Source organism: Calonectris borealis, chromosome 2 (assembly GCF_964195595.1).
Source record: "Calonectris borealis chromosome 2, bCalBor7.hap1.2, whole genome shotgun sequence".
Taxonomy (NCBI): domain Eukaryota; kingdom Metazoa; phylum Chordata; class Aves; order Procellariiformes; family Procellariidae; genus Calonectris; species Calonectris borealis.
In genome coordinates this window covers 38,970,064-38,988,669 of record NC_134313.1, presented here as the reverse complement: position 1 = coordinate 38,988,669, position 18,606 = coordinate 38,970,064, and the positions used below count along the sequence as shown (strand labels likewise).

The 18,606-nt window shown below is 43.2% G+C and overlaps 1 protein-coding gene across 1 annotated transcript in view; it reads right to left on the bottom strand.

The window, feature by feature from the left end:
- The window catches only part of CPA6 (carboxypeptidase A6), a 34,245-nt gene extending 20,640 nt beyond the window's left edge, over positions 1-13,605 (bottom strand). The window contains exons 1-4 of the mRNA XM_075140649.1: positions 13,481-13,605; positions 9,847-9,961; positions 8,789-8,890; positions 7,837-7,941 (exon numbers count right to left, since the gene is read on the bottom strand). Of these exons, the coding sequence (XP_074996750.1) occupies positions 7,837-7,941; positions 8,789-8,890; positions 9,847-9,961; positions 13,481-13,560 (402 nt within the window). The 5' untranslated portion in view covers positions 13,561-13,605. The remainder of the gene's footprint in view (positions 1-7,836; positions 7,942-8,788; positions 8,891-9,846; positions 9,962-13,480) is intronic.
- Positions 13,606-18,606: the final 5,001 nt, after the last annotated feature.

Sequence of the window (18,606 nt, the reverse complement as noted above, 5' to 3'; positions counted from 1 at the left end):
GACATGGATCAAATGGCAACATTTATTAGAGGGAAGAAAGTCAAACCATATGTAATAGGAATCCTCATCTGCTTCCACTAAAACTGAAACAGAATCTAGTTTTGATGTTAATTTGAATAGCAGCCTGTGAACCATATTTCAGATTTTTAAAACGATGGTAAAATCCTAAAGTTGAGGTCTGGATAATTTGATATTTGAATTCTGCTTTTCTTCTCACAGTTGCACACCCAATGAAGAGGAGTTAAATGTTCTTATTTAACACATATACATATATAACTGTACTTTTGCAAAAAGTCTGTAGGTTTTGCTTCTTTGTTTCTATGGGGCTATGTAATTTTGTATAAATACATGTTAAGTCTGATACAACAAATTTTGTTTCTAAAGTCTACTGCTTTCTACAAAGTAATAACACATAATAGCGTCTCTTTCTTTCCAGTTTGTAATATTTACTAACACATTTTAATGCATGATTAGATCCCGTGCAGTCTTTTTAAAAATCTAGGCTAACAAACCTTTTTTCTTTTTTTTTTCCCCTGAATCTTTTGCTCTGGACACAAATTCTGGGTTACATTGGATTCATTTATCTTTGCAGGTTGCCTTCAAAGTAGTCCACATGTAATCAGTTCCGTTTCCTTTTACAGTTCCTCTTGCTTCCCTACTCCACCACAGGTCTCAATATTTCCACTGTCAGGGCCCTTTTTCCACCCCTTTCCAGCTGAGTAAGGCTTGAAGTTGTGTGGGACTCCACTGTAACCTAACTGGTATTCTACTACAATACAGGCGCAGACACTTCTCTCTGGCTCATTAGCTGGTACCTAAAGCTCTGATCCTGTGTGCACAGGACGTCCCCTTTCTTGACTTGAAATTCAATGACCATGAGGTAGAAACCCTCAGAGGCCACCAGTGTCAGAGGCCACCAGTGTTATTAACCCTGGTAGAACATCTGATTATCTTTAGCTGAGAGACTACAGGCATTCAGGGGCGCCTTTTACAGAAACAAACAGTGACATTGTTATTAACACCAGACCTGTGGAATACAGAGCCAAGGCTAGAGCTCATGCTGGAGTAGATTATAATAAAAAAACACACAAAAAACCAATCAAAAAACCCAACCCTCCAAACCAAACAATAGTCTTCGCTCTCCTTTTGTTTGTTTCAAAATGTGAGTAGGCTGGTTTTGTGCTTTCAGTTATATTATCACATAATGCAAAACTCTTCCCTCTGCGTTCTCTTTCTCTTTTTAATCTTTAACTTCTACTTCTATGTCTTTCTCCCTCTTTCTCTAGTTTGTCTGTTCTTTTTCTCTAACTATTGTATTTGCCCGAATACAGAACAAGCCTGCATAGCAGGCAGCCTCTTGCCTTCCCATGCTCTAGCCTCACATCCTCACTTCCCAAGTCTTAGTCTGCTTTGCATTTCTAGATAGATGGGAGCCGGGTCCTGCTCAGCTGAACAACTCCAGATGCTTTGCAGAAAGTGCCCATACCCTGGCAAGCCACACTAGCAGCCAGCTGCTCAGTGGCACCTCCACCCTACGGGAGGTCGTGTCACCCACTGCTTGCAGCAAATTCACTGGCACTCAAGCTGCTGCTTCCAGAGGTGCAAGCAAGATACCCAGGGTTCCCAAGCTGGATGGGAATATCTGGTCAGGTTTGCCCAGTCTTGAGCTTGAATGTTAAGTGACATTCATACATGGAGGTTGTTTTCTAAGCTAAATCACTTGAAAAGCCTAGTTGTACACAGGAGTATGGATACTTCAATAAAAACAAGTGACAGAGACCACAGGGTGAAGTGAAAGCTCGATAAAATATTTCAGGCTGCCTGCACAGTAAAGGGATGCACGTATGCTGTTCCTACTAAGAAAAGCAGCTAACACCACATAAATCCAACATTTCCTTTTGCTTGCCTTAAATCAATGGGCTTGTGGTGCTATTCCTTAGAGTCAACAAACGTGCCAGGAAAAATCAGTTTCCAAGCTGACTGCCCTTTCTCAGAACTGCCTATAAGCACCAGGGAGGATGGAAAGTGGGCTGCCAGGCTGCAGAGATGCTTGAGGGAGGAGTTTGCCAGCAGAAGAGAGACCTTCAGTTTTCCCAGAGTTCTTACTGAAAATGTCTAATTCATTTAATGAGAAAAGCAATACCTAAACCAAACAATATAGAATCATCTTGTCTCTCCTCCTCTCCCCGTCATTTTTAATATAATGATGGCGACTGTGAGCATGATGTATTCTTATCCTCATGCTTTTTGCTTTAATGCTGGATTGAAATATTGCTCTGAGGAAAGAAGAAAATATATGTCATTTGTGAACAAAGGCAATGCATGACCGAGATGGCCAGACAAATGTAGTCTCAAGGAACTCTGCAGAAATTTTCTTTGAACTAGGAAAATGCTCTTACATAGTTAGCGAACAGTTTTACTAGCAAGCTACTCTCTGAGGATCTCAAATAACAACCAGAAGGCTTTTATATACGCATACGCAGCCTATATTCTGCCATAAGCTCTACAGAGAAACCTTGTGATTTTTACCTCGCTGCCACATTGTAGCGCTTTATGGGAAAACTTTGGTAAGGAAGACGTACTGGTTTTCCCACCAGCGCCTGTCTGTCCCAAACATCTTCCTTCCTTGCTGCAGCCTGTTCTTCTGGGTAGGAAAGCTGCTCAGAAATAGTTGCAAGTTTGTTCATCTTTATGCTAATAGAAGTCCTAATAAGAAGACACATCAACATTGCACACTGAACTTTGGAGATCAGCTCCTGGATCTGGTTTAGCCTATCCATGCACCAGCAGCCATGCTGACAGGCTCATCCAGATTGTAGTGGCCTTGTTATTTCTGTACTTGCCCTATACGCTGCTGTGACTTCTAAGGGAAGGCCACACATGGTTATATGATCATCTCAGCTAACGCATTAGGCTGTTGATGATGCATAAGTTTACTCTCATGAAGTGAATTATAGGGCCACTCTCTGCTGAGTGTAGAGATCCCAGAAAATCAAAGGCAGATCCTTTAAATCAGAGGACATATTAATACATTGTAGAATTCCAGTGATGGGGTGGAAAAGAAGTGAGAGAATTGTGTGTTTATAGGAAGAACCTTGCAAAAAAAAAGTTGCATCCCTTATTTTGTGCAAAAAATGGTATGCAAAATACTCAAAGCACATCTGTTGGATTTTTTGAAGCCTTCTTTGACTTCTGTAAATTGCATTGCAAGATAGTCTCCCCTGTGCAGCTAATATCCCATCTTGAACAAAAGTTTGTTGGCTAAGGGGAAATATCAAAATCCTGCAAACATATCATGCATCTGAAATGAATCCCAAATGAGAAGAGATTAAGTGCTGATATAAAAAAAAAGAAAAGATGTACTGGACAAGTGGAAAGCAAAATTCCAATTCCACTTAATTTCACCGATCATTTGAAAAATGGCAAATGAGTGGATATGAAGGCTAAACCCTAGATATCAAAGATAAAGGGAGCATAAATCCAGTAAGATAGGATCAAAGAAACATTGGAGGAACCACTTGATATTCAGAGAATACGAAATCCATCATTTTGAGTGAAATCTATCTATGAAGAAGAAGAGCCAGCAGATCAATACCTGGCTCTGAGCCTGGTGTCACTGGCAGAATTCTGGGTTTTTTGATCATGGGTCGGTCTACACGACACCAAGCCTGCTGGCGAAAGACGGGGTACACCTGTCTGAAAGGATCTTTGCACAGGAGTTAGCAGGGCTCATTGAAAGAGCTTTAAACAAGATTTGAAGGGTCAAAGGGATAAAACGAGGCTCGCTAGAGAAGCCTGGGGGCAGCATGCCAATGTTTGAGGGACGGTGTGCTACCGAGGTCTTTCAGTCAGCTGTCTCAGTGGAGGTAGGGGATGGAGATCCATGCGGCAGCAAAGATGCAAGGGTTATGGATGTGTTGGAAACCATGGAAGAGCCTGAGAATGGTCATGTTGGAATTAAGGCTTCTCCCCCCAAAAAGGTGGTGGGATCAATAGCCCAACTGAAGTGCATCTACACCAATGCACGCAGCATGGGCAACGAACAGGAGGAGCTGGAAGCCATTGTGCAGCAGAGAAACTATGATATAGTTGCCATCACAGAAACATGGTGGAATGACTTGCACAACTGGAGTGCTGCACTGGATGGCTATAAACTTTTGAGAAGGGATAGGCAAGGAAGGAGAGGAGGTGGGGTAGCCCTGTACGTTAGGGAGTGTTTTGATTGTCTAGAGCTTAACGATGGTGACGATAGGGTTGAGTGTTTATGGGTAGGAATCAGGGGGAAGGCCAACAAGGCAGATGTCATGGTGGGAGTCTTTTATAGACGACCCAACCAGGATGAAGAGGCAGACAAAATATTCTATAAGCAGTTGGGAGAAGCCTCACAATCACCAGCCCTTGTTCTTATGGGGGACTTCAACTTACCAGATGTCTGCTGGAAATACAATACAGCAGAGAGGAAACAGTCTAGGAGGTTCCTGGAGCGTGTGGAAGATGGTAACTTCCCGACACAGCTGGTGAGTGAGCCAACTAGGGAAGGTGCCCCGCTGGACCTGTTGTTCATGACCAGAGAAGGGCTCATGGGTGATGTGATGGTTGGAGGCCATCTTGGCATAGCGATCACGAAATGATAGTGTTCGATTCTTGGAGAAGTAAGGAGGGGGTCAGCAGAACTGCTACCTTGGACTTGCGGAGGGCAGACTTTGGCCTGTTTAGGAGACTGGATGACAGAGTCCCTTGGGAGGCAGTCCTGAAGGGCAAAGGAGTCCAGGAAGGATGGACATTCTTCAGGAAGGAAATCTTAAAGGCACAGGAGCAGGCCATCCCCATGTGCCAAAAAACGAGCTGGCGGGGAAGACTGGCCTGGCTGAACAGAGAGCTTTGACTGGAACTCAGGAAAAAAAGGAGAGTTTAGGACCTTTGAAGAAGGGGCAGGTCACTCAGGAGGACTACAAGGATGTCATGAGGTTATGCAGGGAGAAAATTAGAAGGGCCAAAGCCCAACTAGAACTTAAGCTGGCTACTGCTGTAAAAGACAATAAAAAATGTTTCTCTAAATGGATTATTTTATTGGATGGGGGGGGGAGGAAAAGGCTGAGGTACTTAATGCCTTCTTTGCCTCAGTCTTTAATAAAGACCAGTTGTTCTACAGGTATCCAGCCCCCTGAGGTGGAAGACAGGGACGGGGATCAGAATGAAGCCCCCATAATCCAAGGGGAAATGGTTAGCGACCTGCTACACCACTTAGACACACATAAGGCTATGGGACTGGATGGGATCCACCCAAGTGTACTGAGGGAGCTGGCGGAAGTGCTCACCAGTCCTGGCTAACCGGCGAGGTTCCGGTTGACTGGAGCTTAGCAAATGTGACGCCTATCTACAAGAAGGGCCAGAAGGAGGATCTGGGGAACTACAGGCCGGTCAGCCTGACCTCAGTGCCGGGGAAGATTATGGAGCGGTTCGTCTTGAGGGCGCTCACGAGCCATGTGCAGGACAACCAGGGGATCAGGCCCAGCCAGCACGGGTTCATGGAAGGCAGGTCCTGCTTGGCCAACTTGATCTCCATCTATGACCAGGTGACCCGCCTAGTGGATGAGGGAAAGGCTGTGGATGTGGTCTACCTGGACTTCAGTAAAGCCTTTGACACTCTCTCCCACGGCATTCTCCTAGAGAAGCTGGCGGCTCACGGCTTAGACAGGTGCACTCTTCGCTGGGTAAAAAACTGGCTGGACGGCTGAGCCCAGAGAGTTGTGGTGAATGCAGTTAAATCCAGCTGGCGGCCGGTCACGATGGTGTTCCCTAGGAATCAGTTTTGGGGCAGGTCCTGTTCAATATCTTTATCAATGATCTGGATGAGGGGATCGAGTGCTCCCTCAGTCAGTTTGCAGATGACACCAAGTTGGGCGGGAGTGTTGATCTGCTCGAGGGTAGGAAGGCTCTGCAGAGGGACCTGGACAGGTTGGATCGATGGGCTGAGGTCAATTGTATGAGATTTAACAAGGCCAAGTGCCAGGTCCTGCACTTCGGCCACAACAACCCCATGCAACGCTAGAGGCTTGGGGAAGAGTGGCTGGAAAGCTGCTTGGCTGAAGAACCTGGGACTGTTGGTCGACAGCCGGCTGAATATGAGCCGGCAGTGTGCCCAGGTGGCCAAGGAGGCCAATAGCATCCTGGCTTGTGTCAGAAATAGTGTGGCCAGCAGGAGTAGGGAAGTGATCTAGATCAATCAATACATATATATATATATATGCATATGAATATGGTACCAAAGCTAAATGAAAGGCCTAAAGTTAGTTAATTTATAAAGGTATACCTGTTAAAAATTCCCCTCGAGTCCCGTGAAATACTCACGCTAAATGCTTTGGCATTTCTCAATGGGCAAAGAGTTGAGCCCCAAGGAGCGTCTCAGCCCAAAATCTCGGTGATCCTCTTGAGTATCGCAAATTTGAGTTTGCGGACTCTGAGAAGCGTCCCACTCAGAGGGAGATTCTGGATGCAGCCCACTGCAGTCCAGGAGAGCTCAAAGGGTCTCACTTGGTACCACTGTTTATAGGTTTGCAAGATGATTGGCTTTAGTCATCAGTAAATTTCCATTTTAGCTACTATCTGAGGTGGTCCAGGATAGTAATTATGGTATTGTTTCACGGGAACAATGGTACTGTTCCACTTGAGCTATGATCCAGGTAGGGAGAGCTTCAGACCTGTCAGAGATGATGAATTATCTGTTGTTTCTGTTCCCTACCTTGATCATGTAGCTAGTGTCCCTGGTACGATCAGTGTTGTTCCCCACCTTAGCCACGCAAGAGTGCTTGGTACGGCCAAGGGACGCTTAACCGCCCAACTCATACACAATGGCTAAAGCTTAACAGAAGGTTCTGAGATCGTATCGTAGCCCAGAGGAAAAGAAGGGGGGAGGAATGCACCACCACACCCTCACTACAAGAAAGACATTGAGGTGCTGGAGCACGTCCAAAGAAGGGCAATGAAGCTGGTGAAGGATCTAGAGCACACCTATGGTGTGGCTGAGGGACCTGGGGTTGTTTAGCCTGGAGAAGAGGAGGCTCAGGAGAGACCTTATCAGTCTCTACAACTGTCTGAAACGATAGTAGCGAAGTGGGTGTTGGTCTCTTCTCCCAAGTAAGAAGCAATAGGATGAGAGGAAATGGCCTCAAGTTGCACCAGGGGAGGTTTAGACTGGATATTAGGAAAAATTTCTTCACTGAAAGAGTGGTCAGGCCTTGGAACAGGCTGCCCAGGGAAGTGGTTGAGTCACCATCCCTGGAGGTATTTAAAAGACGTGTAGATGTGGCGCTTAGGGACATGGTTTAGTGGTGGACTTGGCAGTGTTAGATTTATGGTTGGACTCAGTGATCTTGAAGGTCTTTTCCAACCTAAACAATTCTATGATTCTATTCTATGATTCTATGATTTTAGCTTCCTATTCCTATGGAATTACACAAAAGAGAAATGTCTTCCTTAAGCTATGTCCTTAAAGCAAAGGTACTGCTGAACTGATCTGAAGCAGTACAAACTGGCACTGATTTACCTGGACCATTACCAGAATCACAATCTTCACATTTTTAGGTCTTGGAATAAAATCCTACTTCATATCTCTGCCAATATGTGTCTGGCATATTTTCTTCCTGTGCCTAGCTGTGTCTGGCTGTCACTATCAGCTTCGTTTATCAAGCACTTAAATGTTCTACAAATAAAAAAAAAAAGCAGTATAATAGCTAGTTATTTTTCTTATTAATAATACGTTAGATCAGTTATAGCAAAACCGCAATGTTTATTAAACTGAAGGAACTGCATGACTGTAAATCATTAAACACTTACTTCTTTCACAAACCACTGGCAAAAGGCAGGGCCAATCCACTCTCTTGCATGAATCCCACAGTCTATCCAGACAGCTTTCTTGTAGGGCCGTGATCTTTTACCTAACTTGAAGTGTGAATATTCACAGAAATATCAATAGATCTCATGACATTAGTGAGACATAGTAATGAGAAAATAATAGACTATTAGAAACACTAAACCATTTTGAATTTCCTCATATAAAGGAACACAAATTTATTGTTTTCAAAGGTATGGCCAAGATAATTATATGCAGGTATGCCAAGATAATGAAGCTGATCTATGGAAAAAAAAATTACAGGAAAAGTGAGATCTGACAATTCCTCTTTTATGAGGAGTGATATTCTTAAATATCACATGGAGCAGGGTGAGGAAAAATGATGCTACAGGAATAGCCTGATGCAGAATAAAATTTTCAGAACTCTGCAACAGCAGATGAAAAGGAAGTACATTGAAAGTAGAATTTTTTTTGCGTCTTGTTGACACCCTCTAATTTGTGGTCCTAATAATGTGAGTTGAGAGCACGCAGCCCTGAAATTTTGTCAGTAGCTAAAGAGGAAGCGTATGTGGCACACGCTGAGAAGAGCTCCAGAGTCCTCTGGGGTCCCTCTGCAGCATAACTGCTTTCCAAGCAGTGTCTATAAACACAAAACTTTCCAGTTCGCTTAAATCCAAATCCTGCTAATTGAACTTGTCCTGTAATCTATCTCCATGCATATCTAATCCATGTAAATTGGATTTGGCTTTTAGTTTTCCAGCTTTTTATTTTTTTGTTCATTAAAGATGACATTCAGAGAGATACTTAGATCTTAGCAACTCATCCTTAGGAAACACTGTTAACCTGCGTCTCTGGTGTACATGCTATAACATAAGTAACGAAGTGTCTGTCCCTCATTCCAGATTTTAGTCTGATTAATGACTATTTAATCTTTACCTTGAGTACAAACAGTGGTCTTCCTTCATAGGATTTTCCAACAGAGAACATGTGAACAAGATCTGAACGAGTTTTATTCAGATGATGCATCCAACCCTGGATCTGCAAATACAGAAACAAAATTGTTGCTTCAATCTTTGCATTTCATGGGAAGCAACTGTAACACATTTATTAATCTCAGCTCTCAGTCGTCTGTATGTTTTTGGATTTTCCTGTAGTTTTTCTTTTTGTCTTTTGGGGTTTTTTTTTTGTTTGTTTGTTTTTGTTTTCACACTTGAACTATCCTTGGGCTCTCATAGCTCTATTGCCAGAGGCTGGATGCAGCCTTCAGTCACATGGGATTTTTTTCCCATTTTATTGTTGGATATTACCGGAATGCATTAGCTGTCCATCAAAAATCTGGGGATGGGGCTAATCCACCACTCCCACTAAATATTAATGGAGTGAAGAAAGAAGGTCCCTGAGTCTGCCTGCCAGGACACAGAATGGCGAACACATTGACCCGCAGGATTCAATGCTATCTGCAATATTTGTTTCACAGGCATCAGATCTCGTTGAGGTGCAGCACCCTCTGTGCTCAGCCTAGTGACTTTGTTTTGGTGCAGATTGAAACTGTGTATGTGAGTACGCTGAAATCAACAGAAATTATTTACCCAGCTATCTTCCAGGATAGTATCCCTTATACATGAATTTGTATCTAAGCGTTTTCAAGTCTTTGGGCCCCTTGTGCAAATACATAAGCATTTGCTCATATTGCTTACTTAAATGACTCAGTGAGACTAATCGCTCACTGAAATCTCTTATTCCATCAGAGAAAAAGACCTACTTTGAAAACAAAACTCAGAAGCTGTCAAAGATATTTACATGTAAAGATAAGCCTTGAATACAAATATTAAAAAAATACTTATTTTCAAGAAGGTGCCTGTTTTTGAAGAAGAAACATTTAGAACACTTCTGAAGATGAACAGATAACCATAACTTGTAGAGAGAGTGAAATCTTAGCCTTATTACAAACAACAGTGTAGCAGGTAAGAGGAACAATATGAATTTTCACGTACTTCTTCCAGGGAGTGATATACTTCATAGTTATATCCAGAAAGGGACCTTCGATTCCTATATGACCTCAGTCCAGTTTGGTTTTCTATTGCTTTCTGTAGGTCGGATATGAGAATCCTAGGTAAAAAAAGATAGCGGTATTACTGAAAAACTAGCAGAACACATAGGCTAAAGCAGAACAACAATCACATTTAGAAGAAATATAGCAGGAGTTAAACCATCCTGATGTCACTTCATCTGTTATATTTTGACAACAGAGTGCTTCAGGCTTATTTGAATATATGCTGCCAAATAAATACGCCAGCTGCTTTGAAATGTAACAGTGCCTTCAAAAAACACAATGAGCTTGTTAAGCGAATAAAACAGAATGATGTAAATAATGTAGCCAATGGGAAGAAGAAGCCACTTGCATTTGTTTATGGAGCAGCATTTGCTGTCTTCTTTTATAATCCAGTTACACTATGTCATCATGGATCTTCAAAAATTGATTTCTAAACCTTAAAAAAAAATCTTTTTCGGCTTAGAAAAACATGCACATACTTTCTCTCAGGAGTTATTGTACTGGTCTGGAACAGTACATACACATACAAGTTGTAGAAGCAAAACAAAAAAATGAAGAACTTGACGGCATTATCATTCTGTCTGAAACACAACAAACAACAAACGAAGAAAAAATCTTAAGTGTGATTTGTTGTTTACATTATCTACTCTGCAATAGCTGTTTGCCAGTTATTTTAAAATAACTCAGGAAAAACATGAAACAATACTAAGTGAAAATTAAATATGCTTGCATAAACAGTAAGAGGTTCTTTGCATCAAAAGCAAAATGCAGAAACACTGGTGTAAGCTGAAAACTTTCCTATTTTAGGGTGAAACCAAATAATGATTTTCTATATTATATTTTTATATTTGTATATCTGAAAAGAATTATATTGAAGAAGTTGGAGCATCTATCCTTTCCATCATGCAGTGGCAGGAGCTGGGAATATCGTCACTGACATCAGTAACAACATCACTGTAAAATTGACAGTCATCCTTGTATACCACCTTCTCCTAAAGCATGGCGATGTGTAATCACCATACCACTAATTCATCACTCCTGTAAAATGACGGTCACATCCAACCTTTTAAAATTTTATCGGCATTAGCTGCAATGATTGGAAAAAGGTGGAAAGAAACTGTGTTCACGCTGTGCAGCAGATACCTCAAAGATAGTAGGTCTATCTACATATAATATCAAAGTAAAGGTTATCCCCATCTTCAAATGTATTAGTGAAGTAATTGTATAATTAGGAATTACATTGTTCTACATCAGCAACTTTCATCAAGCAAACTAAGGGCTTATAGTCTTTGACTTGCAAAGTGCTATACACTCTAAGACCAGTACTGTAAAGCATTTAACCCTGTAGTTAGATTAAAGCAGTGGTTTTATTCAAGTCATTAGGACATCTAATATGTTAAAAAAATACTTGCCTGCTTTGCTGAATTCTGATTAGTATAAGTACCTACCAGGATCAAGCTCTGCTTGCTCACTTTTACAATAATAGATTTAATTTCACAGCTCCTGATTGCTTATGCGTCTGTACTGCAAATGAGATTTGGTAATCTTTCCTTACTCTTAAATGACTGTGTCCTGTGTGTGCTTATAACACAAAGGCTCTTAATTCCCTCGGGTCCCTTAGGTCACAACCTAAGTGGCTTCGTTGTCAGAGAAGTTACAACCAAGGCAACTTGGTGCAGTAAGAGTTTATCTGATGCTTGGCTTGTTTTCATGACTGTCGTCTTCTCATAAAGTCAAACACTGGGATAGTTAAGCCTGTCTTACAGGCAAGGGCCGGTCACCTTGTTCATGATTAGGGTTGCTTAATGCCTCCTGTCTTTAGAAATTTGTCATAATTTAGGCAAGCGTCACTCCGTTAGGCTGAAGTTTTACATGGTGTTTGCCTCACATTTTCCAGTTCCAAAAGGGACGTAGCAATTTAACTCCTTTGCAAATAGCATGTCAAAAATAAAATTAAAAAAAAAATATTGTGAAAACCAGCCATGAGAAAAGGAGCCGTATGAAACCTTGCCCGGTGCCTCGGCCCCTTGGCTGTGGAGCTGCACTTCGGCTCAGGGCCGTGGTCCCCACCCCAGCCACTCTGTGGACATGGCTGTGCCCGGCCGCCCTGCTCCTGCTGCTCCCTGACTGTGTCTGTTGCTGCTCTCATGGCAAATCCTGCCGGTTCTTGTGGAGTTACAGATCTCAGGAGGCTCGTCAGGACAAGCACACGCTCGTCCGAGGCTTTGCAGGGTTTTGTTTCTGGTGGCTGGGACCCAGTGGACAAGAAGTTTGAAACAGGCAGTGGGGAGATGAAGAGGGAGAGCGAAGAAACAGTTGACAAAATGCTGCCCAGCTTCCTTCTAAGCGCCCTCAACTTGTACGCCAAATGTCAGAGAGGAAATTTTCCCTGTGGAAAATTAATGTAATGTTGTCCTAGTATTTGGTAGCACGTTGTTTCAGGTAAACTGCAGAGACCCTTCGCTCTCGCTGTTCTTGCCCTTGCACACTCTGCTCTGCAGCCTAAGTAAAGGTCTTCAAGTACAGGGAGCATTTGTAACACATATAAAATGGCCTTCTGTCATTTCATTAAAGGTGATTACTGTGAGCAGGAACAGCAGCAGACATGACTACAACTGCCAGGGCACAGTAATTAGGGGACATTTTTTGTATAAGCACAGGAAAACAATTACAGAAATCCCCATCTCATTTTTAAACACAAACAAAACTGAAGCAGTGTTGAACCCACATGAAAGTCATTCTGAACTTCAGCTACCGGGCCTGCATAATTCATTTCCTTATGTTTGTTTTTGTATTTTTAGAATGGCAAATTAATAAGAGACCATTGTTGTAATAAAAATGGAATTCTGATAAGATTACATATAATATACAGTATGATTTGCGCCATCCTTTTCTGAGAAATAAGTATAAATAGCCTCACGTAGGGCTTTATTCAGCAAATGTTTGAGAATTCAAATAACTCATCAGTTGATTATTCAGATGCTTCAGCATCTCACTGAAAGGGCTTTAATGACAAGATCATTACTCGTCTAGTATATCATATTGATAAATATGAAATAAGCATACTCCAAAACTCTCTTGAATGCTTTTAAGAAACACTATAAATGATGTGTGATCCTTAGCATGTATTTGTTCCGTATGACTTGCGTTGGGTCACGAGGAATGGAGAGTTATAAAACAGAACTAGCACATTCCTTTATAATTCATGAAGAAGGCTTGCCTCTGCATTTGCAGCAGACTTGTAAACAAACCTTGCTCCTATTAAATAAAGAGAGAGGCAAAGCAGGCTGTAGAATTAGTAATTACCATCCCTCTCTTAACAGATGTGATTTCATATACATTGAAAACACTTCAGCTTGACTCCAAAGGAGGACATTTAATTAAAACTGCCTGCCTGTGGGAGATTTTCTGTTCTCCCATTAAAATGGTTGTTTTCTTGGCAATGTCTAGTTGTCTGCCAGTCTAATCGCTATGATGTGGAACGTATTTTCAAGCGCGCTTGGTGTGGTAGACGCAGACCTGCCTTGGAGGCCAGATCTCTGGAGCGAGGCACAGAAAGCGAAGCACAGGCTTACGTGTACTGGATGTTTGCTTGCTGGAGGTAGGGCAGCAGACTTCGGGACGTGTTCTGTGGTACTCGCACGTCGGTGACCATACCTTCGACGATGTGGAAGGGGCTGCTGGGCTGCCACAGGTCCACCTGTAGTGCAGGAACCAACCTGTAATTCATATGCATTCAGTGTAGGTGGGGAAATCCAGGAGACAGCACGCTTGAAGCTATGTAGGCAAACACTCTAGGCATGGTATAGACAATAAAACTGTATTGGCTGCTCCAGCTCGACATCTATGCTAATGGAGCAGATTTTCAGGAATGATTGCATCCAGCTTATCACAACTCTCGCGGGAGGTTTGCCAACGGGAAGAGAGAACGATCTCAGGAATGTGCCTCCTCAAACAGCTTGCAACAAAAGCTACCTCCAATTTCATGCGCCTCCTCAGACTACTATACGTTCCCTGTGTATTAGCTCCTATGGAGTCCATGAGTCTTTTTTATTTCATAAGGTATTTCCTGTGTTCACTAGGGCAGTAAAAGAAAAGAACGCTGAAGAGAGGTAGAAAGCGTAGCATATACCAGTCTTTTTGCAAAGTGTACCCAAGTTTTATTCTTGATAACAAGCAGATCAGAGGACAGTAACAGAAGGTCACCAATACTATGAAGGAATCATAGAATCATAGAATCATTAAGGTTGGAAAAGACCTCTAAGATCATCGGTTGAGTCCAACCGTCAACCCAACACTACCATGCCCACTAAACCATGTCGCTAAGCGCCTCGTCTACACGTCTTTTAAATACTTCCAGGGATGGTGACTCAACCACTTCCCTGGGCAGCCTGTTCCAAGGCTTGACCACTCTTTCAGTAAAGAAATTTCTCCTAATGTCCCATCTAAACCTCCCCTGGCGCAACCTGAGGCCATTTCCTCTCGTCCTATCGCTTGTTACTTGGGAGAAGAGACCAACATCCACCTCGCTACAACCTCCTTTCAGGTAGTTGTAGAGCGCGATGACGTCTCCCCTCAGCCTCCTCTTCTCCAGGCTAAACAACCCCAGTTCCCTCAGCCGCTCCTCATAAGACTTGTGCTCCAGGCCCTTCACCAGCTTCGTTGCCCTTCTCTGGACACGCTCCAACACCTCCATGTCCTTCTTGTAGTGAGGGGCCCAAAACTGAACACAGGATTCGAGGTGCGGCCTCACCAGTGCCGAGTACAGGGGCACAATCACCTCCCTGCTCCTGCTGGCCACACTATTCCTAATACAGGCCAGGATGCCATTGGCCTTCTTGGCCACCTGAGCACACTGCCGGCTCATGTTCAGCCGGCTGTCAACCAGCACCCCCAGGTCCTTTTCCTCTGGGCAGCTTTCCAGCCACTCTTCCCCAAGCCTGTAGCGTTGCCCGGGTTGTTGTGACCAAAGTGCAGGACCCGGCACTTGGCCTTGTTGAACCTCGTACAGTTGGCCTCAGCCCATCGATCCAGCCTGTCCAGGTCCCTCTGCAGAGCCTTCCTACCCACGAGCAGATCAACACTCCCGCCCAACTTGGGGTCGTCTGCAAACTTACTGAGGGAGCACTCGATCCCCTCGTCCAGATCATTGATAAAGATATTGAACAGGATCAGCCCCAGCACTGAGCCCTGGGGAACACCGCTCGTGACCGGCCGCCAACTGGATTTAACTGCATTCACCACAACTCTCTGGGCTCGGCCGTCCAGCCAGTTTTTTACCCAGCGAAGAGTGCACCTGTCTAGGCCGTGAGCCGCCAGCTTCTCTAGGAGAATGCTGTGGGAGACAGTGCCAAAGGCTTTACTGAAGTCCAGGTAGACCAAATCCACAGCCTTTCCCTCATCCACTAGGCGGGTCACCTGGTCATAGAAGGAGATCAGGTTGGTCAAGCAGGACCTGCCTTCCATGAACCCGTGCTGGCTGGGCCTGATCCCCTGGTTGTCCCGGACATGGCTTGTGAGCGCCCTCAAGATGAACCGCTCCATAATCTTCCCCGGCACCGAGGTCAGGCTGACTGGCCTGTAGTTCCCCGGATCCTCCTTCCGGCCCTTCTTGTAGATGAGCGTCACATTGGCAAGCCTCCAGTCGTCCGGGACCTCCCCAGTGAACCAGGACTGCTGGTAAATGATGGAGAGCGGCTCGGCAAGCTCCTCTGCCAGCTCCCTCAGTACCCTCGGCTGGATCCCATCCAGCCCCATGGACTTGTGAGTGTCCAGGTGGCGTAGCAGGTCATTAACTACTTCCTCTTGGATTATGGGGGGTTTATCCTGCTCGTTGTCCCTGTCTTCCAGCTCAGGGGGCTGAGTACCCTGAGGATAACTGCTCTGACTATTAAAGACTGAGGCAAAGAAGGCGTTAAGTACCTCAGCCTTATCCTCGTCCTTGGTGGCAACGGCCCCACCCCCCCGCATCCAATAAAGGAAGCTGTGATCTACCCAATAATTTTATACGAAATGTCAAAATAACAGGATTAAGATAATAAAATGATTACAATCTTGTAAAAAATGATAGCTACTAAATGATACCACAATTATTAATGTGCTATCTATATCTGTGCATACCTAAGGGATGCTTCTTGTCCATTTTTACTTTCTTTTATTGCCAAATCTGAAACACACTTGGAAATTTTAGCCCAGAACATGAATTTTCAAGAAAGCAATGAAGTTTGCAAACAGGGATTTGAAACTCCGTGTTCTGCACCCGTAGCAAAATGGTGTTGTACTGCTCAGCCCTACCAACAACAGATCCACATACTCTTCCACAGAGGTGAGAACAGTTCCTCCTCAGCCAGCGTGAGGACAGTGGCGAGGACACAAGTTAACCAACCTCTTCCGAGAGCTGCTGCATAGTCACAGGAGACTATGGAAAGGAGTCTCAGCAACAACCTCTGTGTCAATGTGACAAATATGCATGTCAAGATCCACAAGCCTTAAAAATACCTAAGTTTGTGAGCTGAATACAGAGAGAGGAACTGATAGGGACTACGATGTCCCCACATTTCTTAAAGAGAATTTAAAAAGAATTAATACTTGATAAATATCTTTTGAAGTTTATTGCAATCAGCTGTGCTAGGCTACATTGATGAAAGTCATGGATACAGCTCACAAGTGTCCCTTGCCTTACTTGCTTTCCAGGTTTCTAAGAAGGTTTTTATAATCTATATTTTAAAAGCTCCTGATTTCTTCTATGCCATACAAGCTAATTTGGAAATATCTAATGCACTTCACCTGGTCTTGCTACGAACCTCATTTGAGAAGAGAGTACAATTTGCAGCAGGGTTTTAGTTCCCACCATTTCTCAAATGGCCCCGAGTAACAATATTCTGATTACCAAGAAGGCATCTGATGCTGAACCTGATGCTACCTCTTCAAGCAGTAGTGACTTCAGTCCAGTTAATCCAATTAAATGCCTGCTACTTTGGAAGGAGAAAAACTGAAACACAGGGGCAGCCCCTTCTTTTCCTGCCAAAACCACTCTTTGTTTCACGCTGCCACAATATGGTCTATGGATCCATGTGACAGTGGTGGGTGGGCACAGCATCTTTTGAAGAAAACACCAGGACTGGCAAAGTTCATGAGGCTTGTGAAGCTGACAGCAGCTATGACAGATGGTCAGTAGAAACCAAACTCATTAATTAAATGGTGCTAAATGATCCTTATAAATAAAGATTCTCTCACTGCGCTAACACCTTATGTTTGTTAGTTTATCTATCTTTTGTATTTTGATTAATTATAGACATCCAGTGAAATTCCCCCCTAATTCAACATGGTTGATTTCCACATGGTTAATTAGAAATGTGTGTTTGACTTTTAAGATTTATCCCTAAAAATACACATCACAGAGGGTAAATTCGTTGCTCTTGGAGTAACAGCATATCAATCAGCTCAGCTTGAGCCATCTTTATAAAAATAACAACAAATTGTTATACACAAGCTAAGAGCAACTGAAGTGAAGTGTCTCCTGGCCAACTGCAATATCTAAGCACGCAAAACTGGAAATAGAAGTTACAAAAATGAAAAAAAAAAATCATGATTGAGATACGCCTCAAACTTGTCTTTGTTCTTGATAGTTACTCAGGATTAATTTTGGTGAATTTCTCCATCATCGTGGAGGGGATAAACCAACCAATATTCACACTATTGGTTACAACATCACCAAGCTTTTTAATTTCCGAGGTCTTCTAATTGTTCCTCACATTACTGGCTGCAAGGGAGTATCAAAAGCAGAAGCAATCTTCTTTTAACTAATGAAATCAGCAGTATATTGCACACTGCTATCCTCCTTTGGCGAAAACGCAATATTTCACTCCTGGCATTGTCCTGGAAGTGAGACAAAAAAGTCCCATTTTTAGAATGCAAATCACTCCTCTTCAGCTCAGTTCCCTATTTGGGTAGTTTGGTTTCATTTGACTCCCTCTTCTCATCCTTTGCAATGTAAACGAAGCATTCAGTGTTCATCTGGGAGATGTTACCTGTGCTACCCAGAGCACCACTTGAATTGCTTACTTGATTTTGCTTTATAAAGCATATAACAAGAAACACATTTCTCCAACAGACATCTTATTTATATTGCGGCTTTCAGCTTGTCCTTGACGTGACATAGAGACAGCGCATGAAAACTGACAAACAGAAGATGGATTTCAGAGCAGGCATGTTTGGACTGAGCAAGTCCAACTATCCTTTACTCACTGTCAACTTTAGGAGACTTCATCATTGCATCTCCCATGGATACTGAGGGCTCCATCGGAGTCATTGCTCTTTTTTCAGCATCATTCCTCTGGCAAGCATGCCTTGGATTTCCACGTTGGGCTCCGCTGGCTGGCGAGTGGTAGTGATATTAATTGTTCTATCCTCTTTACTATCTGCAATGGGATGTTGTTATCCCCAGACATTACACATCAGCTGTTATATAGTATTATGTACCAGTCAGTGCCAAAAGACATTTATTTGCTGTGTGGGTGGCGGGATTTGCTAGGTGGGGGGAAGATTCTCCAGCTACAAAACGAACAAATGCAGAAATCCTACAGAACCCCCTGAACACACAGCCAAATATTTGAACCTCGAAATTCACCTGGTATCTTGAGGCTAGAGGAAAAGAGATACGCTTTAGAGTATGTCTGCAAAGCTAAATATTTTTATCATC